Source organism: Lichenostomus cassidix, chromosome 1 (genome assembly GCF_008360975.1).
Source record: "Lichenostomus cassidix isolate B80296 chromosome 1, HeHo_3.0, whole genome shotgun sequence".
Lineage (NCBI taxonomy): Eukaryota > Metazoa > Chordata > Aves > Passeriformes > Meliphagidae > Lichenostomus > Lichenostomus cassidix.
Window position 1 is genome coordinate 33799669 of NC_139479.1, and position 25215 is coordinate 33824883.

The 25215-nt window shown below is 39.5% G+C and overlaps 1 protein-coding gene across 3 annotated transcripts; it reads right to left on the bottom strand.

Moving 5' to 3' along the window:
- Nucleotides 1-64: 64 nt before the first annotated feature.
- ASMTL (acetylserotonin O-methyltransferase like) lies at nt 65-24858 on the bottom strand. 3 transcript variants are annotated; one of them, XM_085056231.1, is made up of 13 exons: nt 24700-24858; nt 23593-23724; nt 21798-21845; nt 21105-21169; nt 20045-20106; nt 17956-18064; nt 13883-14309; nt 10940-11102; nt 9026-9210; nt 6963-7092; nt 5718-5861; nt 5076-5198; nt 65-311 (listed from the first exon to the last, which is right to left on the bottom strand). In XM_085056231.1, the coding sequence occupies exons 1-13, from the start codon at nt 24790-24792 to the stop codon at nt 82-84; spliced, it is 1911 nt and encodes a 636-aa protein (XP_084912357.1). In that variant the 5' UTR covers nt 24793-24858; the 3' UTR covers nt 65-81. The 3 variants fall into 3 exon arrangements, with proteins under 3 accessions (XP_084912357.1, XP_084912374.1, XP_084912365.1); XM_085056248.1 differs by lacking the exon at nt 24700-24858 and adding an exon at nt 24471-24604; XM_085056239.1 differs by lacking the exon at nt 65-311 and adding an exon at nt 2241-3447 and having other exon boundaries at nt 24700-24857.
- Nucleotides 24859-25215: the final 357 nt, after the last annotated feature.

Below are 25215 nucleotides of genomic sequence, written 5' to 3' on the forward strand. Positions count from 1 at the left end.
TTCTTTATGGTATTGATGGGAAGCTGAGAATGTATTTGCATAATTACAAAACATCAAACACAAGTATAAGACATCCAGGCTTTAATGCATTTTTTTCTGGCTCTTAATGCAGAGAATGACGTCTAACAAATTTCCTGTTATTCTGATTTTGACATTTGTGAATCCATGTTGTTCCAGCAAGGCTTGATATTCAGAGCCACTTCTCTCCTTTCCCTCTGTCTGCACAAGCATGTTCAAAGACTGCAGCAGAGCTGTGCTCCTGTTCTTCTTCTCATCATCCAACACCATTTCAGCCAGCAAAATCCCACAGCCTAATTTAAAAACAAATGCATGTAACAGTTCTAATCCATTATCAGGCAAAAAAAATTTTGCTACTATATACAGAGGTGCAAACTATAAGACCTGGGTGATTTCCTTAATCATTTATGGATTTGCTCTGCTATTAAATGACTAATCCACTCCTCTCACAAACCCCAGGAAATTCCCTTTCACCGTATGGAGTGATCAAACACTCACAAGTCAAGTCACGTCTCTGTTTTCAGGGGAAAAGGGGATGACTTCTGTAGACTTGGCATGAGGACTATGGAAAACAGTAAGCCAGGAATAGAGATGCATCTCCTTGGGATATACTGCTGCCTCACATTCATATTGAAATGATGCCAAGCAGACAGAAGAGTGGACGGCAAGCATTACAGAAGCCTAGAAGTCAATGTTTCTGTTCAATACATTCTGTGTGTTATTTCTGTAGGACCCAAGTTCTTTGTGGTGGGACTGACTAAAGGCTGAGAGCAGAACTTAAATGATCCTATTTACACAGTCTTTTCCTCTATTTCCAGACCTGTGAGGGAAAAGGGAAGCCAGGAGAGGGCTACTGAAAAAACAAGCATTACTCTACATATTTGCCTTTTGGCTTGCATTTTAGGTGGTGGTTTCTTTTGGCACAGTGGAGGTAGGAGGCCACCAACTCAGATCAAAGGAGTGGCAGTTCATAGTGATTTTATTATTAAGTCCTGCATGATATTCATATCTTTCTGACCTTTAAAACAATTTTCTCATAGCCATTCCAACTTGTATACCTCAGACATTTAATAATCAACAAAAAGTTTTAAAGCTTAACTGCCTTATTCTTCATGTCATGAAAATTTCCCTGAGTTATGCATATTGCTTAGAAAATCTTTTCAGTGTTAAGACTTTTAAATCCACTCCTTCTACCAGTCAGCAAAAGACATTCAGAGCAACTGAAAAATTAATTTTGTGTATTAATGAACTTGTAATTCCTCAGGTGACCAGGCTGCATGAAATGATTGCAGAACAGCTGAGACTGAAATGGACCACAGGAGATCTCTAGTCCAGCCTCCCATGCAGAGCAGGGCAGCTCTACAATCAGCTCAGCTTCTTCAGGGCATCACACATGGAAGCCTCCAAGGACAGAGTCCACAACCTCCCTGGGCCACCTGCTCCAACACTTAATTATCCCAAGAGGGCAAAGCTGTGGTGCATTACCACAGAAACCATGCCCAAGGGACTAATGCTTAGTGCTGTGCCTTAATCACAGAGTATATGGAGGTTGTGTGGTAGCCAAGCACATTCTATTCAAATTTTACAGTCAGAGACGTAGTACTTAGGGGCACAGTTTTAAAGTCTGTGACAGTTACAGGTGCGCCAGCTTTGGGACTTGATTGTTTCTGACTCAAGTGGCTTAGAGCAGCTTTAAAAACTGCATTATGAACTTCATGAATGTTATGAGACACATGATTGCTGGAATGAGTCTCTCTTAACATACAAACCTGTTAAGCTAATAGCAAGCTTCATGTCAATGTAGGAAAGAAACATTTTAAATTTATTCATTTGTTGACTGTTTGGCCTTATCTATCTTAAATGTCTGCACAGATGAGATCAGTCAAATTGCCATTCATAAAAACTGTCTGCCAAGAATTAAAAACCACAGTGTGGTAAAGTCTGACATTTCCCTGATTTTGTACACTTGAAATGCTCTGTAGCAAGCATGTTTCTCCTGATGAGTTGAATCACTGTGGCACCCTTTAGCCATTGGTCAAGGAGCAAAGTAACTCCTGACTAAGTAACATCCGGGCAGATGCAACTCTTAACCTTCCTCATTAAACCTCTAATTTGCTGAGGTTGCTGGTTCAGTATTGGCATGGCCTCTTTCATACTGGTTTATTGGGACTATTGCTGTACAAGTGACAGGTAAGAAACTCACAACTGATAGAGAAGAAAGCTAGTTTGAAAGTGCAACTTTAATCTTCAGAAAGGGTTCCACTACAAAGTACACTTTAAAAAGAAAAAATAAATATCAATGAAGTGTCAGGAAAGAAATAAACAGTAGAAGTGATATTAGTGACAAATTACTTGAAGAGCTAGGATACACCATGCACTTCTCCAATTAAAGACTGAAGCATGAAGAAACTTTTTTAATTTTCATACAAGGTTTCATACATAAATCCTAAAACTCATCTCAACTAATGAGACAGAAAGCATATATGGCCATTCAGCCATATTCAGGAAACCCCTGAAGTGACAGTAAGCAAGATGAACAGCTCTCAGCTGCAGCATGTGCAGGTACATACTGTGGCTGGAGGTCAGAGGCTGCTGAAGTTCCTCTGTGATGTTATAGCTGTTGTAGGAACATGTTTGAGGTTTGTTCCGTTTTCACTTTTGCTTGCAGAAAAAGTGATTAAAAGATTATCCTGGAGATGTTTTTGAGTGAACTCCCACACAATAGTGAAAAAGAGAACTAACATTTCCAGATTCACACAGATGCCACAATATTAATTTTTAATTTTTCATTTCTGATAAAAATGAGCAGTATCCAGTGAATACACTGCAGAAGGAGATTTCTCTTTAATTTTAAGGTCCAAGAAAACTAAAGTATTAATGATGACCATTGATGATGTAGCTCAACACAATCTTGTAGTTTTAACTTGACATGCTATATAACTATGTCAAGTCTAAGCTTAATACAGTCTGCAGAAAAGCTGGACTTTAAGGTATTTCACACAAAGGAGTTTCAGCCTACCCCACACACTTTTTAAAGTGCACAGAATTCACTCCTGCCAAATCCGCACTCCAACTTTTATCCAAGGCCCGTAACAACTATGCTTCCGGTTAAATGACCAAACTGATCCTAAACTGCCAACTGAGCTGGCTGATGATGGATGTATTGCCCAAGAGGGTGACAATTCAGCATCCCATATTGCTTCTGGGCCCACTACATTGACAGACTCTTCTTGAAGCACAGAACAGCATCTAGTAAGTTTCCTGTGATCTTGATTTGTACATCTGTGAATCCGTATTTCTCCAGTAGCTGTTTGTATTCTGAGCCACTTCTCTGCTTGCCTTCAGTCATACTGAGGGATTGGAGCACAGCTACAGAAGGGTGCGTCTTCTGTTCATCAAGTACAGTTTCTGCCACTAGCAAGGCACTTCCTGCATTTCCAAAACAACCAAAAGTGGCTCCATGTAAGTATTTTTAGCTTCAACTTTTAAGTACTTTGTTGAGAGACAGTTATAGAGATTCCCTCAGACTGATTCTTTTCAGTGAAAGAACTTTACACTTTCAGTGATCTCCTGGAAACAACCATTTAATTGTTAAAAAGAAGGGAGAGTTTTGAGCACTGTCTCCAGAAGTTCAGATCACTTCCTGCCTATGCTCGTAAACTCAGCCTTGCTTTCATTTGAACCACACAGTCCTGTAAGAATCTGTCATACCCCAATCTTTGCATAAGATTAAGACATTCACTCACAATTTTCTTTCATAATTTATAATCAGGATTATACTTTATGGGCTAGATCTTATTTGGAATGCTCTCTTCTGCAACAAACTTCAGGGCTATAGTTGGATTAAGAAATCAGATTATTTTAGTTGTCAGGCTTTTCTGATTTTTGTCTTTGATCTTTAATACTGCCTGCATATGAGTCAGCAGTATGCCCTGGCAGTCCAAAGGGACAACCATGTTCTGCGGTGCATCAAGCACAAGACTGTGTACCTACTACACAGCTGATCATCTCACTCTACTCTGTGCTGGTACAGCCTTGCCTTGAGTACCGTGTGCAATTTTGGGCACCACAATATAAAAAAGACATTAAACTATTAGAGACCATCCAAAGGAGGGCCATGAGGATGCTGGAGGGTCTTGAGGAGAAGCCTTATAAGGAGCAGCTGAGGTCACTTGGTTTGTTCAGTCTGGAGGAGACTGAGGGGAGACCTCTTTGTGGTCTTCAACATCCTCACAAGGGGTAAAGGAGGGGCAAGTACTGTTCTCTCTTGTCACTCCTTGAGTCCTGAGTGACAGGACTCAAAGAAACAGCATGAAGCTGAGTCAGGGGAGGTTTAGGTTGGATATTGGGAAAAGGCTTTTTCACCCAGAGGGTGGTTGGGCACTGGAACAGCTCCCCATGGAAGTGGTTACAGCACCATGCCTGCCAGTGCTTAAGGAGCATCTGGATGACATTCTTAGTCATATGACCTAGTTTAAGTTAGTCCTTCAAAAAGCAAGGAGTTGAACTTGATGATCCTCATGGTCACTTCCAACTTGAGATACTCTGATGATTCTATGATTTAAATGTAGTAGAAAGTCAAAGAGGCTACATATTTCTCATGGTATGTGTGCATAAAGTAGTACTGAACTTCCCCCAGTTTACCATATTCTGGATTCTACTGAAATAGCAAAACAAACTGCTGCTTCTTGATTAACCCAAAGGAACTTTACTTAGACTAGTTTTATGTACAGAAATAAGCACATGCTTATTTATTTGATTATACAGGGCTTAGTAACAAAGAAGAAAGACTGGGCATGGCAGAGACCGAGGAGGTGATACAGTTGTAGGTGAAGCCTGCAACTCTAGTAAAAGCTTGTTATATATAGTTTTATTTGCAGCTGTTTCATTCTTTTTCTTAGTAGCTATTATCATAATGCAAGCCTAGACAGTCAAGCAAAGGCTAGTATGATTGAACAGAAAAAGACTGTAAGTTCATATTAAAAAAGCATTACTTATTACTCATTAAAGGTACATTAATGTGCACCTTTTAGCTAGCAAGATTAAAAAAAACATACCTGGTCTGCAAACAGCTGATATCTTGCTTAACAGCACATGTATCTTTTCATCAGGCCAGTCATGAAGAACACGTGAAAGGATGTAAAGATCTGCTTCTGGAATATTATCCTTGAAGAAGTCACCTGTTGGAAAACAGAGTTAGAACATTCCTACAGAAACCACAGAGTACATATTACAAAAACAAGGTGCTTCAGCAGAGGTAAAGCAAGTAACAAGAATGAACAGGTACAAGTATGCCCTGATCTCCAGATAGGGAAAGTGTAGTTAAAGAGCAGATCACAAGCAAGAACTCTGTTAAAAAAAAAAAAAAAAAATGGAAAGCAAGCCTAAAGCAAGAAAGAAGACAAAGTTTTTTGTAGTCATCATGTTGATCTTGTCTAGATATGAAATGCCTCAGACAAGGACATGCAGCCTCTGCTTCCAGTGGTATTCAAAAAATTACTAATTAATATTTATTTAACCACATTCTCCAACCATTTTTTAATCCCCACAGACTTGAAAAATACCACGTTCCCATGTAGCATAGGTGAACCTACATTGCCTGGTCTTAAGATATGTTTGGGGCTGGAGCAGCAGCAAAAGAGACTGTTCTGTGCTCAAGGATAACAGAAAACAGACAAAAGACCATGTGCTACATTTACCTGATACAAATGTCACTGGAGCAGTGTGTTGTCCTGAAGGCTGAAAGTAAGAGGTGTTTGCAATGACTTCTGGAAGGTCAAATACTGTGACCTTGAGATTTGGGTATACTTGTACTAAGTCATGAGCCAGAGCTCCAGTGCAACCTGTTAAAAGTTTAAAGAAGTCAAATCAAGTATTTTCTCAGTGAATTTGCAGACTTTAAGGACAAGGCAGTACGTAATATTAAAATAGTGATATCCAATCAGAACTAGAGGCAGACAACTCCACAATTAACATGGGCCACAGGACTTCCTGGTTGATAGAGCAAGGTTTTAAAGCTTGTGGAATGCAGGCATGACTCCTTATTGACATAGAATGGCTAATGTGACCTTTGACATCAGTACCTCAGGGTTTTTTTGGGGAATATCAAAATGTAAATTAAAAGGCATTTGTTTGTTGAAGAAGAGCCTCTCACTGTTTAGCATTTACAAAGCACTGATATATGAAACTGACAAACACTATCCATACCAGAAAAGATTTCAAAATTTTGGAGTCTCTGTACAAGTGGCATTTGATGTACCAGTATTGGGTTAATTTCTCTGAGATGCTCTCCACCTCCCCAGGCACTAAAAAAAGTGGTTCTCCTTCAGTGGATCTTTCCCTACATAATAACACTCCCTCTGTGCACCTCCAAGCACAGGGCAAAAAAAGGAATGCTAACAAGAAGAGCTTCTTCAGGTACATTCATTGGTCTTCAACAATTTGGTGGACACCTTAGATATTAATAACTACAACAATACACAAGCCCAACCCATTATAAAAGAATCAAAACTTGTTCTAGCAGTGCAGTGTTTCAAGTTTGACACCCCAGTAGTGGTCATTCACTGCTTTGATTACTTTTGAAAATCTTGGATATGCCTAAGGAGAGCAACAACACTACTTAAAATGGCACTTCCAGCCAAATGCTGTATCACCTGAGCCACAAGCTATCTTCTCTTCTGTGTTGAATTGTGTAAATAATTGAGATAATGTAACCGATTGAGATGAACATTCACTTATTTTAAAATACTTATATACCATTTAGGTAACTCTGCTTTCAATTAGCTGCACTGTTCTTTTATCCTGACATTGCAATATCAGAAAAATAACAGAGAATATTACTACAGTTCTAGTAAAAAAAATACATGTCTCTTAAGTAATTAAATGTGGAACTGAAATCAAGCATTTCCCTTTAATTTGTGTACCAGTTCAATTACAAGAAATACCTCCTAAATCACAAGCAGATTTAAACTGTGAAAGATCAAATGCTGTAGCCACATCTCTTGCTGTCAGGTGAGCAATGCTGTGCATGGCAGCCATAAAACGTTGCTTTACCTCCTGGCTGTGATAATAGTCCTAAAAGGGGGAAAAAAGCAGAGCAAATAAAGTTTATTTTCATTAGTTAACTAAAGCTATGTACAACCAAGTTGCAAATGGTGAACATCAGAATTCTAAAATTAAAGGATCCGCTAAAAGTGCCACTGACTGTTTGCTCACTCAAGTCCTTTGCTGTTACACTGTGGTGATAAGCAGATCTTTCCATCCCCTCAAGAATTCTAAACCCAGACATCTTTTGCAGAGCGTCTCAGAGGACATAGACTTGCCTTATTTGTACCTGGTCTTGGTGATATCCCAAGGGCTGTTAAATTCAACTATTCCGCCCACTGAAGCTGGGCCAGCAGAGAGGAAAAAGAGGGCATCTGAAGAGTGTTTTTTAAAGAAATAGTACGTCTTTCATATACACTTACTAACACATTTGTTCCATAGCAAGGTGTCTCCAGACTTTAAACAGCTTGAAAGGACAGATTTAGGAGACTTAAAGAAAAACTCAAGTGTTCCTTCTTCTTGGTATCATCACAAATTGCTTTCACTTCATTTAAACATTTATTCTCCCATGATGGAAAAATAACTAGATAATTGGGCCATAACAAATCAGAAATATTAAAGATTATACTATTTTTTTTTGATTGGGGAAGAAGCAAGCATTCAGAACTTCATGCCTTTACCTTTTAAATGATACATATACGCAAATCCCTTTACGTCTCACTTTCATACTGGTTGGCTTTGCAGCTCCCATGAAGTAGAAGTATCTCCAGGCTATAGTGTGCACAGTGCTATAGGCAGCCCATATATTCTGCTCAGATATACCATCCTGTACACATATGGAGCCCAGGTTCAAACTGGACACAAGCATCGCCCAAGCAAAGTTGATAATACAGGTGTTTAACAAAGGAGGAGATCCAGTTCACACACATTAAACATATACTTAATTTGTATATAAATTTAGTCATCTACTGCAATAGCTATCCTAAAGCAAAGCGTCATAACTCCCTTTAAAGACCCTTTAAACAATTTCCAATGGTGTTTCTGTCCTCCAGTTATTGAAGTACTAATATAAGACTAGTAGAACTTTTAAGTCTCCAGAAGTCCTCATTCCCTTCCACTGACTAGACATGAGGGATGTACACATCTCCTCCAGGAGACTGCCTTCATCACCATCTAGAAGTTATATACAAATTACAAATCTCAGGATGTAGTCTGAAGTACAACTTAAGCCAGCAGCGCTGTCAGAGATGAAGCCCTGACATATCCTCCTGCTCAAACTACCACGTCTCTGCTTACACAGGCACAAATATTTATGCCTCTCAACCTCCCTCACCAGATGGATAACTGACAAATTAGACTAGTTATAAACCTAAGTGATTCTCCAGACTGAACACATCCACCTGGGGTAGCATTGGGAAAGGAATGACACAGAGATTGAAACAGATGGCAGGATTACAGTTTCATCAGCAATAGATATCAGCTTGAAGCTTATACAAAACTACAAAACTTCGTAAAGCAGATTAGATCCCTTCTCCACTGCATCAACACAGAACAGCTTTGACTACACACATTACAGCCTAAACTGGATGCACATCAGTATCAAGTGACTGGCATCCAATATGGAAAGAGTGCGTGTGTGGTAAGGTACTATATGGTATTATAAAAAGGACACAAATATAAATTAAATAGGCCCAGAGGTTGTTCTGAGAGTGTCAGTGGGATGGGCAACACTTCCTCTAGAGAATTTTTGTCAGCACTTGAATTTGCCACTATATTCTGTAATTGCTCAACTATTTCATAGCCTAAAGTTGAAGGGAACAGAAGCCTGGGACTAGTGAGTTGCATTGTGTTTCTACCATTTCTGAGACTGAAAAACTTTTCTCAGACAGCTCTGTCTCCATTTGCCCCTAGATCAGTTCTGGGCTCCTCACAGCTGGTTTTGATAATAATAAGTTTATATTACCTTAAACAGATCATCTGATTTCTTTCCAAAGGCTCGATGATTCTGCCTGCTCCCTTCTTTGACTGCAGACTCCAAGTTTGTGAAGAGGGGCCAAAGGTGATCATTAGAATGGATAATGTAGCCATGAAGTGAGTATTTACCATCTGAGGTCAGGTAGGTATTTGCTGAGTCTGTATTACTGTAACCTTGTGGGAAGAAAACAATTGCAACCAGCTTTGTTTCAGTACTTTATAACTGTCCTTTAAAATCTGAAGGCATGCTTTCCTGCATAAATATCTAGCAAATCCTGATTACAAAAAGTAATTAATTATAAAAGTCTTGTCATTCTTAAAGGAACAACACTTAGTTTCTAGAAAGATTTTAGATGCAGGAAAATATAGATACACACTGATTTATTATTTTTATTCTAAACCAGAGTACCTCAGTTAGATACCTAATATCCAAGGGACAGTATTAGAAGTTCCTCATTCTTGATTGTTATTTTTGTTTAGATTATGGCTGCTTCTTCCCTGAATTCAAGCTTTCTCCACTATGTTTTGCCTCCAGGGCTTTTTCATTTGTCTTATACTCTAACAGAATTAAGAAGACTCTTATTTCCTTTTCTTGGCACTTGACCATTTCAGGTCTTACTATGGAAATGACGCACATGGAAACTTAGAAATACATAGTGTGGACTGTCAAAGTTAATCCTAACACTGACTCCCTCACTTACATACACTTTCACAGACTGTTCCTGTTAGGGGTACTAAAATTTAACTTGTCCATGAAGAGGGACAGATTGCAGAACTCTCCTTATTTAAAAGCCTGATGCTCTGCTGAAGACTGACTGCATGATGGCAGCAGGGAATGGAATTTGACAACTATTTGAGATGGAAACATAGAATAACTTAAACGGAAAAGTCGTCTAAGGTTATCATGTACAACCTTTAATCCAGCACTGATAAATCCACCACTTCACTAGGTTACAAAGCAACACACCTTTTAAATACCTCCAGGGATGGTGACTCAGCCCCTTCCCTGGGCAGCCTTTTCTGATACTTGGCAATCCTTTCAGGGAAGAAATTTTTCCTAATATTCAATCTAAATCTCCCCTGGCACAGCTTGAGGCTGTTTCCTCTTATCCTGCCATTTGTTACTTGTAAAAAAAGACCACCTCCCCACCTGGATACAACATCCTTACGTGTAGTTGCAGAGAACAGTACTGTCTCCGCTGATGTTCCTTTTCTTCAGGTTTAACACCATCAGCTCCCTCAGCCTCTCCTCATCAGACTTGTGCTCCACACCCTTCATCAGCTCCATTACCCTTCTCTGGACGTGCTCCAGCACCTCAGTGTCTTTCTTGTCATGAGAGGCTCAAAACTGACCTGAGGTTTCAATGTGTGGCCTCACCAGTGCCCAGTACAGGGGCACAGTCACTGCCCTGGTCCTGCTGGCCACACTAGTGCTGATACAGGCCAGGATTGGCTGATACAGGCATTCTTGGCCACCTGGGCACATGCTGGCGCACTTGACCACCACCAGGTCCTTTTCCACCTGGCAGCTTTACAGCCACTTTTCCCCCCAGCCAGCAGTGCTGCATGGGGTTGTTGTGACTCAAGTGCAAATGACATATCTAAGCTATTACACTGCTCTCTGGGACTGTCCATGCAACCTTTTCTTAGAACTTTGGTCAGTATTATGTCCAGAGAGCAAAAACAATAAAAAGTTTCCACAAAGGAGACCTGAATGTGTTCATTACGTAAAGCCAGCCCCCACACGAAACAATTATGAAAACAAGAGCAACAATTTATTCCCTGTCCCCCAAATCCAAGTTACCTCAATATCAAGCCAGAACCTGTGACCTTAAAAACATCTCTTCCAGTCCTGCCTGTCTTTCAGTACTATATGCAGTTGCAGGGGGGATAAATTTATCACCTTGTATTGTTTTCTCCAGTAATCCAAGACCAGCACACGCATCAAGGAGTCTTTCAGTTCCGCACACAGAAGTTCCAACATCATTTGCAATGTCCACAACCTTCATTGGACCTTTATCTTTCAGATGATCAAATATCTTCAGCTTAGAGGCTACAAACAGAGCCTATGTGTAGGTAAGAAATTGTTATGCTGTGTTAAAAAACTGCAATCAAAAAACAGAAGAACCATACCATTTGCCGAGAATTATTCTACACAACTACTGCAACACAGTTTAACAAGCCTAGAAATTGCTCCCGCCCTTCTCAGAGGGTTTCAGTATCTTGGCCAAGTACCAGAACTTCTAACAAGGGTGTTTGGGAGAAAAGGGAACTCAAAATATTCTGGAATGCACCCTACAAATTTTGTATAAAGACTCACTTCCTTTATTTAGATATTTAGCACTTCCCCATCTATACGACTGTTTGACCTTATAGAACATTCTTATGCATGTGAACCACTACCAAAAGATCAAATTAAATTTGATAGACCCAAAGCATAAGGAACTCAAACTGTCCACTAAGACAGTGTAACAGCTTCAGTTGCTAAAATACAGGTCTTTATTTTATTAAGGAAAAACCCCCAGAAAGATTAAGAAAAAACAGAATAAAACTTCACAGGACAACTGTACTACAGGCACACCTTACCAGGATATGTACACATGGAATGGGGATGAGAGAACAGCTAATGCCTGATGGTGAAGAAAAGCTCATGGGCAATGGCTGTCTGAAGTTGAAAACCTTAGCTGAACTTTTTTAAAGATATGCTAACCAAACCAGAGAGTGAAGTTAATGAGATGTGGTAACATATACCTCTCCATTGAAAATTAATTTGCAATTCTGCAGTTTCTGTATTCTGAAGTAGGTAAAACACTTAAAACCAAGGAACTTATGGGGACCACAAGAGCAGAGGCAAATGCAGCAATCACAGAATCCATTTCTTTACAACTGTAAGCAACTGTGATGAAATTTAAAACTAAAGGTAATCAAGGAAAGAACACTTATGCTTAATAAAAATCACTTGGAGAAAAAGAGATTAACTTCGAGAGGTAGGCCTGCTACCGTATGTTTATATATTCTATCATCTTCACTTCTTTACAGTTTTGTCTGTTATTATAAGAACATATAGCTGGGATTTATTGTATTTCAGGCTTTCACAATACTGAGATAATTACATCTAGTTTACAACCAGATGGCTTCCAAGACCTGCGCAGTCTTTGGACTGATATCAACAGGAAACTATTAGAACAGGAAAAAGGAGGTGAGAAAATAGGGCAAAAAAACTTGGCTGACCTACTATTCAGTAATTCTCAGTTCAAAACAAAAAACAAACAAAAGAAGAAAAAAAACCATAAGAGATCTGAGTACAGATCAGACTACATAAATTCAGAACATAGTAAACTTGGAAGTATTTAACCCTGATACCCTCCTGTTCTGAAACAGCAGCTGTTCAGACTAAAATAAGCAGCAATGTCTCCACCTGCATGAACTTTTATTCTGCTTTATAAAGTTCTTGAAGTGACACAAGAATCAAAATGAAAAAAACTTGAGAGTTTTTGTGGAAATAAATGCTTTTGTGTGCGTAAACCTATTCTGCAAGTGGAAAGATGATGAGTTTTATCAGATTACAATTCATTCCAACTGGCAATTAATTTTACAAAGATCCATGATGCAGGAAAAAAAAAATCCCACTAGTTCAACATGCAATTCAGTACTTCATACTATGACTTTACACTGACTGGAGCAATGGGAAAGCAAAGCTCTTCCTCCTATTTCCAGCCTCCACTGTCTTTCACTGCACAAAACTGAATATACCATCACATGACTGTAAACAGTATAAGTAATGTACAACCAAATGCTGAAGATTCTCCACATTTATTTTTACTTAAATTGAGGAAATGCTAGGCATCATCTCACCCACAAATGCAGCAACCTCAAAGCCACTTTATTCCAAACCTCTCAGGACAACTTTGCATGCCTGCAAGCAGCACACCCACAGATCTGCACCACATGATCACACTACAGTCTTCCTTCAGAGCTGAACACAACTCTCCACTGTTCCAGCAAAACTATTGTTCACTGTCTGGTTTGCCTCCCTCCATTCACCTCAAAGTTGTATCTTTATTTCCAAGTTTGCATTTCATTGCCACTCTAGCACATTTTTCACCTCTTCCTTAAACATAAATAACTTGATGGAGACCAGTGATCTGTTAGAATGATCACCGTTCATTTCTTCTTCCCCTTCTACGCTACTGTCTTTGCTACACCAGAACTATGAATAGAAAACCTGGGAATTCTTAGAATGTCCAGCTATGCATTTCTCATCAGGCTTGGCTGATATACAGAGCACATGACCTTCTGTGTGAGCTGTAGTGAGCATGCCTCCATCAGATACAGCATGGATATTATCAGTTAAACACATCTGGAACGTGAAAGATTATTAAAAAAATAATAATCTCAAGAGGCAGTAAAAAATTAAGATCTTCCACAGAATTCTAAGGCAAAACATTAAAAGTTAGAATGGAAATATAATATATACAATTCTTGTCACTCTTTCAGAGTATATAAATTCCATCTTGGTTGTGCTCTTCTGATCAGTAAAAAAAAAATAAAAAATCCCCCAACTTCTTTTTCTTCTCAACTCAAGAGATAAAATTATCAAATGGGTAAATGAAATTTCATAGAACACATAAAAACAAATACAGAAGCCCTAACCAAACAATGTTTGCACTGCACCAGAAGTTTCAGCTGTCTTGGTTACTCCACAACTTCAGTGGTCCTTTTTTACTAATTATTAATACATTCTTTCCCCAGCTCAAGTATTTCACATTACCTGGTACATACTGGAGTCCAATGAAACAAATGTATCTGATACCAATGTAATGAGTAACTTTATTTTTTCCCTTACCTTTGAAGCTCTAAAACCATCCATCAGCTCTAGAATTTTGGGTGGAAGTTTTGCTGCACTTTGTGACACTCCATTCTGATTTTCCAAAGGTACTGTAAAACCAGTTCTGATACCAGAACTGTTTTCAGAAGTGTAAACAGCTCCCGAAGAATGAATCCCACTGCTGTCCAACTTAGTAGCACCTTCGTGCTCTGTTAAATTTGAAGATTCACTTTCTCCATCACTTAGGTTCTCAAAAGTGTCCACAGAAGGGATAGAGTCATACTTTTTATGTTGTACATTATGTTTAGAGGGCGGATAGTACAATTCTGCTAGCTTTTTGCAGAAGTGATTCAGAGGAAATCCCACCACATTCAAGAAGTCTCCGTGGACATACTCAACTAACATTCCACCGAGGGCTTGGATACCATATCCACCAGCCTTGTCCCTGAGGAAGAGAAAGCAAAAACATATATCCAATTAAGGTTAAGAGGTGAGATATCACAGAACACTACTGTAGAGGCTGGAATAAAGACTGGTGTACCCAAGATAGAGGCAGATTAAATCTACTAGCAAGGCTCAACACTTCAGTTTGTAAATGACAAAATAAGTACAAGGATCAGTATTTCCAGTAAGAGTGAGTAGCCAATGGTCTTTATGCTTTGGACCAAGCAAGTGCCACAGTCACCTAAGCAGCAGGTGACTGCAGTCAGAGTGTATTGTCATAGGTTACCCAGCATTTGCTGAGTCCTGGCTACTGAAAAGCTAACAGCCACTGAGACTAACACTGCCACTGGGTCACCAGATGCACACTGACCCTCACCCGAATCCACAAGAGGCTGAAAAGCCTTTAGGAATGTTAGCTCCCAAAGGAGTTGGACAATGACCTCTTGGAATTCAAATGATTGTAGAATGTGTCTTGCAGATCTCAATCATAGGAATACCTAAAATGAGGATTGGGAAGACAGGACTTTCTTGGGAAGGAGCAACCCATTCAAACAAGATCCACTACTCCATTTAGCCCTATTTATCTCTTGAGCAACCATCTGAGATAGAAGTAGAGTTGTGGTTCACAACACCGTGCTCTTAGATGTCCTGGTAATACCAGTAATTTGGCACAGAAATGTAAGTGCATGTGCACAGAAATTAACTTTGGAAATCTAATTTGTCTTTAGCAAATTGCACAGTGGAAAGGAAATACACATAAGTCAGATAAGCTGCATGAGATCCAACAATTTTACTGTTCTCATAGAAGGAACAAGGTAGTTAAAAGTATGTTTCCTACATAACAGCACAATCTGAAAGCCTACGTCAGCAAGCTTAGAAACCAAAGGTCAGTCAGTCTTAAATCTATGAGCTTAAGGTAGCATGGAATTATGCAAACTGCTTGAGAAAGAACGTTACTACACAAAAAATTCTTGCTAATTTCTTAATCTTAGATTTGATCAGAAACAGCTCTTTGCATTTCTAGTACTGATCTCTGGAATCCCTTTCTAATAGCATCCTAAAAACAAACAGAAGAATTGCTATCCCAGCAAGTAGAATTTTTTAAATTGTGATAAATTGGGGAATAGGGCTTTTCCTTTAATCTTGCATTTTAAGCACTATCTTGTAACTTTGTCATTGTTTAAATTATTTCTTCTTTTATAACATTCTCACAACTTACATCAACTGCATTAGGAATTTTATAATGACTAAAATGTCTTCTTATTTTTAAATTAAGTTGCAGTCATTTTGGTACATGCTTACATGGAAGCAAAAAACATTATGAACAGCAAAAGCAGTGGTATCACACTCCCAGGAAGAACATTAACACAACTGGCCACATATTACTTATTTTTCTACAACACTTTATATTCTGTGATTGGATTCTGAAGAATATATTTACATTCTACATTTTATTACTTCACAGTTAAATCTAGAACTGTAGAGATCCAGGCTCTGTAATCACCTCCTTCCCAGACTGCAACAGGGTCCTTTGGTTTCACTGCCATCAGAGGAGAGCTACTAAACACCATACGATTTTTCAGGCTAGAAGTTGTAAGCAGAGACAGAAAGTTGTGTATAAGGGAAAGATTACAAAATAAAAAGCTGGATCAGAGAGGCTGGCAGAAACTAAGTCTACTCATTACACAAGCCTAAAACAGTCAGGATTAGAGACCCAGAAAGCATGCAGAAAATCTTTGGTTTTAAAGAGGAACAGGAATAAAACAAAAAGCAGAACATGGTTCTGGAGCCAAAATCAGATTTTTCCTAGCTTCATCCCAGACTATGTTGAGACAGCAATTTCCCCTCCTTCCTTACCCAAACTTTAGATCAGCTATGTATTTCTAGTATTAGTCTCTATCACCAGTGATGGACTTAAACACTATATGCCAATTATTTTCTTGCTAGAAAAAACTCAATCTAATCCTCAACAGCACTGGTCATTGCAATCATAAAGTTTTATATGATTTCAGAAAATTAAGTTGGCATTTAATTTTTTCTTTTTAAGAAATGGTCACTTGACTGCAATATAGTATTTAGAAAAACCTCTATGCATAGAAGTATATAACCTGTATGGGTGGACATGGAGGAGGTGACAAAAATAACCAACCAAAAGAAAGTGCTAGGAGATACTTCCCCTACTGTTTTGCAAAATTTATAGGACACTGTGTTTAGTAGTTCCATTGCAAAGTTAGAACAAATGCTTCCTATCATCTGGATTATAAAAACAAAGACCAATTGGCTTCTGCCTCAGAGAGTAATAAAATACATTCTCTGAACCTTTGGTCCCTGAGAAACCCTTGATGTCACACACCCTATTTAGCAGAACGAATAGAATGACCCAGCACTGCTCATGAGCCAGCACTGCTGCAGCAATGCACTGCTAAAGCATATTTGCTTCCAGAGGAAATATTCAGAATACTCCAAAATAATTTTCATTCTTCCTAAACATTCTTCCTGACACTCTTCCTAAAATGGTTATTTCTCCTTCAAGCTGCAACTTTATGACCCACTGTATACTAAACATCACCTTCCAAAAACCTAAGAATTCGTTACAAGCTGTAGTCTTGCCAAAACATTCTTTCCACACAATCCAATTTAACATCAGCCTATTCAATAAGCTGTGAACCTTACATGTTTACAAAGTATGTCTCATGTACACACAAGCACTGAAATATATCCAACGTCTACCCTGGTTTCTCTTTCCCCAGTAAAACATATTGTTTTATAGCACAAACGAGTTTAAAAACCACCATGACTTATATTCTTTCATGGTCAGAATTGAAGCTACAGAGACAAAAGTTCAGATCAGCTGATATGCAGTCCATAGTGCTAACTATGCCTTCAAGAGGCTTCAGCTAACACACAGGAAAGACAAATTTCTTAAGGTCACAAACATTCCCTTCTTGTCCCCAATAAGTACTTCCCCCCCTCCCTTTTTTTTTTAAGCCAATCTAGTCAACTTCATCTTAGAAGTAGTAATTAGGCATTCTGTTTGCATCCTATTTCTTCCATGGAATCACTGTTGTCTGGTATATTGGCTTTGTAAATGTTGCCTACACATGTCAGTTACCAGGGTAGCAGAAACACGTAAGCTAAAGGACAATTTTGGCATAGGAACACATAAACTGTGTTTTCACTTCTCACAAAGGTAAGTGGAAATTAAGCTGGTGTTCCTTGCATCAGAGCAGTGATTTTGACAGTGTAAATACACCAAGTTCTAGCTTCTTCCAATACAGTTCCATGACACCCTAAAAATTCAACACTTACTCTTTTCACCTGTTTATAATGAGAACTTTGCACTGTCTTAGGCATCAAAGATCCCTGAATGCCTCTGCTAAGAGGGAAGGAATTGTACATTGCACAAATCCGTGCCCTCAGAGTATTTCAAGTCTTCACTTTCCAAATTAATTAGGGTTCTAAAAAGGCAGCTCACTTTCACTGGAGAAATGACAAGAACAAGCAGTGACCTTGCATCACCTATGCATTTATCATATAGACAGAGAAATTCACAGAACACAGGACAAAATGTTTTACAAGGGTGGCTTAATTATGTACCCTAAGGTCTATGCTCAAGAGTTGTGTGATGGCATCAGGGTCTTACTTACATTGGCTCCCCACTATGAATGTACTCCCACAGGAGTTCTTCAGACAGCTCAGAAAATTTTACTTTAGTCTCTTCATAGAAATCAGTAATTTCCATCTCTAGCTGATTGCCTACAGAAAGGAAGAGACCTTATTAGAAGCAGGAATTGTAGTTTAGACAGCATAACATCTAAGTTTTATTTCTTAATCATCTGACAATTTTGCTCGAGAAAAATTACGTACATTACACAGATGTTTGAAATGACTTACAACAATTTTTAGGGACAGAGGAATCAACTTTCCCAAAACACACTGCTCTTCCTGTGTGGAATGTACTCTTAAATTAACAATGCTTGCACAGAGCTATTTATGGGTGCTGGCACACACATCCAGCACAACCACCCTTCCAACTTTATGACTGTTGTCAAAGAACTATTAACAACACATCAGAGTTGAACATGTAGCTGTCATAAAAGTGGGAATGTGCAGCTGCACCTGCACTTCAGACTTAGGTATCCAGCAGCTCCAGCAGGAACCATCACTGTCATCTTCCTATCATCTCTCAAAAAATGACAAGATTATTTCAGACTTCTGTAGCTGGAAGTGGCTGAGGGAAGGTGCAGTAGGGTACTGCACACCTGGGTATGGACCCAGCTGCACTGTGAATCTCCTATCACTGCACATAGAGGCTTTTCTGAAACACGTTCAAAAGGCAACAGCCTTGCACAAATGAGTGCACATTACAGATTATTACCTCTCTCTACTCTTTTCTATGAAGACCAAGGTCAGCATCCCCTGTTTGCTACAGTTCTGGTAGTTGTGGAAATGCTTGAGGAGGAGTACTATCTACAGTACAGACCAAGGGAAGAATACTAACCAGCTTCTAATGCTGGTAGTGTGAAAAAAACCCAAAACACCCAAAGACCCAGATGAAATAAGAGAATTGGTGCATATGAAGACAGATTACTTTGTCTTTCAGCATTGACAGGAAACTCCAACCACCTCAAGATGAAAATTTCATCTTTAGCAAGTTACAAACACATTGTAATTAAAAACTCTAACTAAAAAAAGGATTCCAGACAACTTTTCAATTGATTGCATCTCTTGGGGAATATGCAGATTGAAGGTATTTTTATTCATCTGACTGTGATGCAGTTTAAACTTGTAAACTTCAAACGAGATGGTACAGCACCACTACTACGGCTGTGTGCGCTTAACTTTCTTCCTAGACAGTTAAAGGCATTATTTACACTGCTGGGCTGCCCACAGGAGCCAGTTGATAACTCATTTTATTTCTTTTGCAGCAGCTCTCCCTATATTGTACTAGCATATTAGCAGTACTGCGTCACTAACTTTATTTCTATTGTACAAGAGTTCAGAGCAATCATTCCAGAAATGATTAAAACCTGTTAATTTGTCTACAGAAAGACTATGTCCAGGGAAATGTCAGAGGAATGATGCCTGAAAAAGCTCTACTAAAAGACTATTAGCATAATTATCAGATGATGCCCCTCAAACACTCCTCAAATTATATTAATGGTACAGTTTCCATAAAAACCATTTGCTTTCTCTGTAAATGATATGATAAAGAACATGGTGTATTGCTCCCTACAGCTTCTTAACAGTCTGAGGTATTAAGCCATTATGTTACTTATGCCCTAAAAATGGCTCTGAAACTTCCCTTATTTACTGAAAAAAAATGAAGTAATTACATGTACAACCACTTGCATTCACCAACTGGTGTAAACACAACACAGGAATAAAGTTTATATGGATCGCATTCAGCTCAGTGTCACATTCCACAGTACCTTATTTGAATTTAAATTTAGAATATTCCACAATTTACATTGGCCTTTCAATTAGTCTCACAGCTTTCAGAGACAATATTTCTGAACTCCACTGTATTTTGTCACCTTCCTTCCTACGGTGTGAAAGCTAAATACAGAAAGAAGATTGGCTTTAGACGGGAATATTTTGATACAGTAATTCTTGAGTAGAAAACCATATCAGACTGCATATGAAGGATTTTCATCCTGGTTCCTTACTTGTACAAACTACCATGAGAGTAATTTCTAATACAAATATTGAGTTGTAACAAAATGACATGCGTACCTTTACCGTGGCAGTGTATAATAGCCACCCCTGTGAAAACACTGTGCTCTTTCCCATTCAACCTGTCAGGGAAAAAATGTCCATTAAGCAGCAGTCATATGAAATGTTCTATGTGATTATATGGCTACAGCCTGAGAAACAGACCATTATATTGATATATCACTCAATGGATCTGACAAGCAACTGAAATAAAATTTATTTGTTTCAGAATCAGTGAAAAGACACTGATTAAATAAACAAAAAAATAACCACATAAACGCTATCAAAAGCTGCAGTCATTTCAAGTCTCCAAAACATCACTTGTATAAAAGTATGGTATCGGATTATTCACTGTTTGTCTGGAAAGTGACTGTTCTAAATGCATAAGTTGGCATAAACACTACTGTTATGGCCATCTTCACTGAAAGCTGGCAATCAATAGCTAGGTGACGCAATTCGGACTAAATAAGTACTAGGGAGCTAGAGCATTTGTCCTCACTTCATCCAGACTGGCCCCCAGAGATCCCATAGCAAGCCAGAGAGTAGAAGAGCCCAAATTCCCTTACCCTGGCTCTCTCTTGTAGTGGCTCTGGAGCGCCACGCTATGGCCAATTAGTTCTGAGGGTTTTATTATCTGCTGTGTAAGCAACAGATGTATAATAAATAGCAAGGGAATGTGAATCTTTTAAGAGACTATTTAAGGAACAGCCTCGTAAAGATTAGCCAGGATATTTTTGGACGTGATCAGAAGCATCTCACACTCTCTGTCCCCCACAATATTCCACACTAAATTTTAAGATGAAACAGTGTGTGAAAATTTTGACATCTTATATATATATATATATATACACACACACAATAATATATCATCTTGCCTGAATTTTTTTCCTGGAGTTCTAAAAAGCTAAATATTAAGTGCATTTCATATTGCAAATTAAGAGATTGGCCAACTAAACTTACAACAAACAAAGCAAACCCAAAAATGTTTATGCATGTCCCCCCCTTCTGTGGACACTTTTAAAAACCTAAGTGATGGAGAATGTAAATCTTCAAATTTCGCATCTTACTTAAAACTACAGACCTTGATAGCATCCTGTAGGCATCTTGCTTATCAACTGGTTTCTCCAGGATCTGCTCATCCACAGACTAAGACAGAAAGACAAGAGTGAGCATGCTGCTTTTTCTTACTTTTCAGAAACTGAGGTCAGAAATAATGTTTAAACCATGACTTCAGCCAGGGCTTCAAACTTGAGTCTACTGAGTAGAGCAAGCAGCACACTCACTTAGGTTGAATAGATAATTAAGTGTCAAGCATGAGTGCCGCACTCTACCCTCCAGTGGCTGCAACTTTCAAACAAAAGGGTAATTCAACTTTTTCTGTCCTTAACTGTTCACTTTCTCTGTGAAGACATCAGGTATAAAGTGATGCCTACTACAAGGCACAACACTGAACAATTCACATGACCTGAACTTTTTGGCAGCCAAGTCACCTGAGAACAAAACTTCCACTGCATATTAGAGGATCCAAGGCAACACTTGCAGCAGTATTAGTGTCCCCAAAACCAGTAGCAAGGCTCCTGATTCTCATGATTTCAAAAAATTACCTTGTTAGGAAAAAAACCTAAAAGCCACACCCACCAACCCCAAAAGATGTATCAGAATGCAGATACAACTTCACAGTGAAGGTAGCTTTCAAACTTTAAACGTAAAGATATAAATATTTTCTACACTTGCAATAAATTAAAATAACGCTAAATCACTGAAGACTTCTTACCACAATAGTGTCTGCTCCTATGACAACATCAGGTGTTCTCAGGTGCTTCTGCAAAGGCATAAAGAAAAAGGCATTTGTCAGAAGATGCAGAGGGAACAAAACCTTTTAAGAATTACGGTAAGAAAATATCAGTGTATTGGTTTAGAAGTATGGCTCTACACTGACCTGGAAACAAGACACTGTTTCTTCTTTTGCACTGTTTGCAAAATAGTAATCATTTATATCACCATGAAAGTGAGGCTTGAGCAGACCATTCTCAAGCCACGAATTTGCCTAAATATGTTATGGATGAATAAATGCATCCAGAAAATAAAGTATATTCGCAAAAGTCAATCTGGTCTTCAAGGTGGCAGACAATTCTTTTAAAGGAAGTGCCTAGTGTTTGGAAGCCAGAGAATACGGCCCTCTGGGATCATTTTTTCCAAGCAATATTTTAGTGAAAAATAAACACCTAATTTTCTTTAGCTACGCTTTGCTTTTTTCTCTCAAAAGGGAACACATACAGTCTGGTTTTTGAGTATGACAGATAGTGGTATATAAAAATTCTTTGTACATTTTTACCTTAAACTGTACCTGTCCTTAAAGCTAAGTTTTTATTTACTTGCATATTATAAGGTACACAGCTATCACTTAACACAACATGACATAAAGCCTGTTTGTAAGCATGGCCATTATAATAGAATATTTAGAGGGAAGCAATTCTTCTAGAAAAAGACTGCTGATGTGCTTTAAGTTGTTTAATGATGTCTGGAATTAGTTCTACTAATTCCTGTATGAAGAAGCACTTTGACATCCACTGGATTAGCATTATCACCAGCAGTGTTTTGCAGTGAAAGCCCAAATTAAGTCATTTAGTGAGTCTGGGTTTAAAATCCACTCTCCAATGTTGTATCATTGTCTGGAAAGTAGTTGACAGAATCCCAGGTAACGATTTACACTGGAGATCACGCAATATTTGCTTTGAAGAATGGTGACACCTGGCAACACTGTTCATTTGAAGTGTTCAACATTGCTTTTCTCTGCTAATATAGGACCAACTAGCATACCCATCTCCTTCAAAACTCTATTATTAAGAAATTATTATGGTCCATTTTGTGAGATTTAATCAGCTCGACTTTTAAACAGGTTCTGGTAGCAAAGAGCCTTATGTGCTCAAACAGTGACCACAGCCAAGGGCATAAGTCAAATACCACTGATAGTATAAGTTGCATCACTGGCTTTGATAAAATTTAGGATACAGAATGGATGCCTTGTCTAACAGAACCTGATACCATGTCAACTTCACCCTTCTTAAAATTAAATAGACAAATTTTTTTCAAAACATTCTGAGCAACCAAACAGTAATTCTTTTTCTGCTTTCCTCCAGTACCTGTATACTCACAAATTCTGAGCAACTCTTGTCACTTGTTCAGCGAAAGCTACAGCAAAGCACTGTAATCACATCAGTGTTTTTCCATGGAGTCTGTCTCCACAATCGACAAATACCTGGAACGAGGTCTGCCCACACCTGACTGTTCTAAGGAACTATGGAATATATATCCCATACAAGAATAGGTATAATGCTGACAAAAGATGCAGGCCACTTCAGTTTGTGGAAAGCATGAACTGCAGGCATGAGACTTCTGATTACGCAATTTCAAGACACTGTCTTTCACAAATGACAGAAAAACATCCATTAGCTTTCAGCAGAGAAAAAGGACTCAGGGATCACTTAAGCAGTCCATGAAAATTAAGTCACAGTAACATGCACCATGTGAAGACAAAACGCTCATTGCTGAAATAGCTAGTTACTTACTACATGCATTCTGTTTGCCACTTCAAGAGCTTTCTGTTTTGCTGTTTCCACAGCATACTCATAAGGGGCTTTAAAAGATGACTTTTCAAGAGTCTCCTTAAACCAGGAGGGAACCACCTCAAACCGCAGGCCCTGTAACACAGGAAAGTGATGCAGTCAGTCTGACATTGTTAAACATTGCTCTCAAGGCACATAAGCAAGTGGCAAATTTGGCATTTGTTCTTTCCACTTTAACACACCTCCCCCCCAAACACACAAGGAAAAAACACCCCAGTGCTCCTATCAGTGTTTAGTGCATACATATTCTTTGCAAGCAATCTAAAACAAAACAATCAGACAGAACTTCAAAATTGTTGTGTATATTTGATTTTACCCTTATTTATTAGAACCTAATCACATTAGTAATTTCATTATTCTTGCCCTATAAAAACTAACAGTGTAAACTTACACACCCCATGAACAGAGCATTATACTACTGGATTTTTTTTTTTTAATTGAATCCATCATAGCACTTTATTCGTGCAACAGCAGTGCATCTTTACAGGGGCTTTACTGCACTTTATGTGTCCTTATAGAAAAACATAAACAGAAAACAAACCCAGACAGTTTCTGATTGGTTTTGTCAAAAAAACCTCCAACTATTTTCCCAACTTTTTGCCCCTAGGTTACACTTGTACACTTACTGCAGCCAGCAGGCACATTATGTTTCTAATAACTTCGCGCATGTCTGAGCCTTGCACGTGCTTCTCCACACATCCGTATTTTGTAGTTATTTCTCTCCCTTCAGTTCAGTTTATCGGCTGAAGAAGGGTAATACTAAGCAATCTAAGTTGAATGAGCAATAACCAAGTGCTATCCAAAAGCCTCCCGCAGCCCACCCAGCGAGGCCGACACGTTCCTCCGCAGGGGCTGAACGGTCGGAATGACAGGTTAGGGCCTCCTTTGCTCTCCACTAGTGCATTTCAGAAAGGAGACATCTCCTTGACTCCCGCTGCTCCCCTGCCCTGGTCTCACGGAGCGGTCGGGCCCCGCAGGCCCGTGCCGGCGCTTCCGGCCCCGCTGCCCGCGCCCCGCTCTGTGCGAGGCGAGCGGCCCGGCCGCACTCACCACGTTCGAGAGGATCTCCTGCCGGCGCGGCGAGGCGCTGGCCAGCACCACCCGCTTGCTGACCAGCTTCCCCAGCACCGGGTTCAACACCATGGCGGCGGCCGCCGACTCTCGCCCTCTGCTCCGCGCTGGTCGGGGGCGGGGACGCGGCGGCCTTATGAGGCGGCGGGGCGGCGCCGGGCCGGGCAGGGAGCGCACAGCCTTGGGGCCGTAGCGCTGGAGGCAGTGGGAGTCTGCCTGTGGGAAAAGCGTCCCGGCAGCTGCCCCGCCGAGAGGGAAGGGCTGCGGCTGTGCCGGTCATCAGCTGCACACCAGCTGACGGCAGGCTTGAGATACAGAATCAGTTAGATTGGAGAAGACCTCTGAGATTGAGTCCAATTTATGATCGAACACCACCATGTCAGTAGACCACGGCACTGAGTGCCGCTTCCAGCCTTTCCCTGAACAGCTTACGGGATGGTGACTCCACCACCTCCCTGCGCAGTCCATTCCAATGTCCAGTCACCCCGTCTGTGA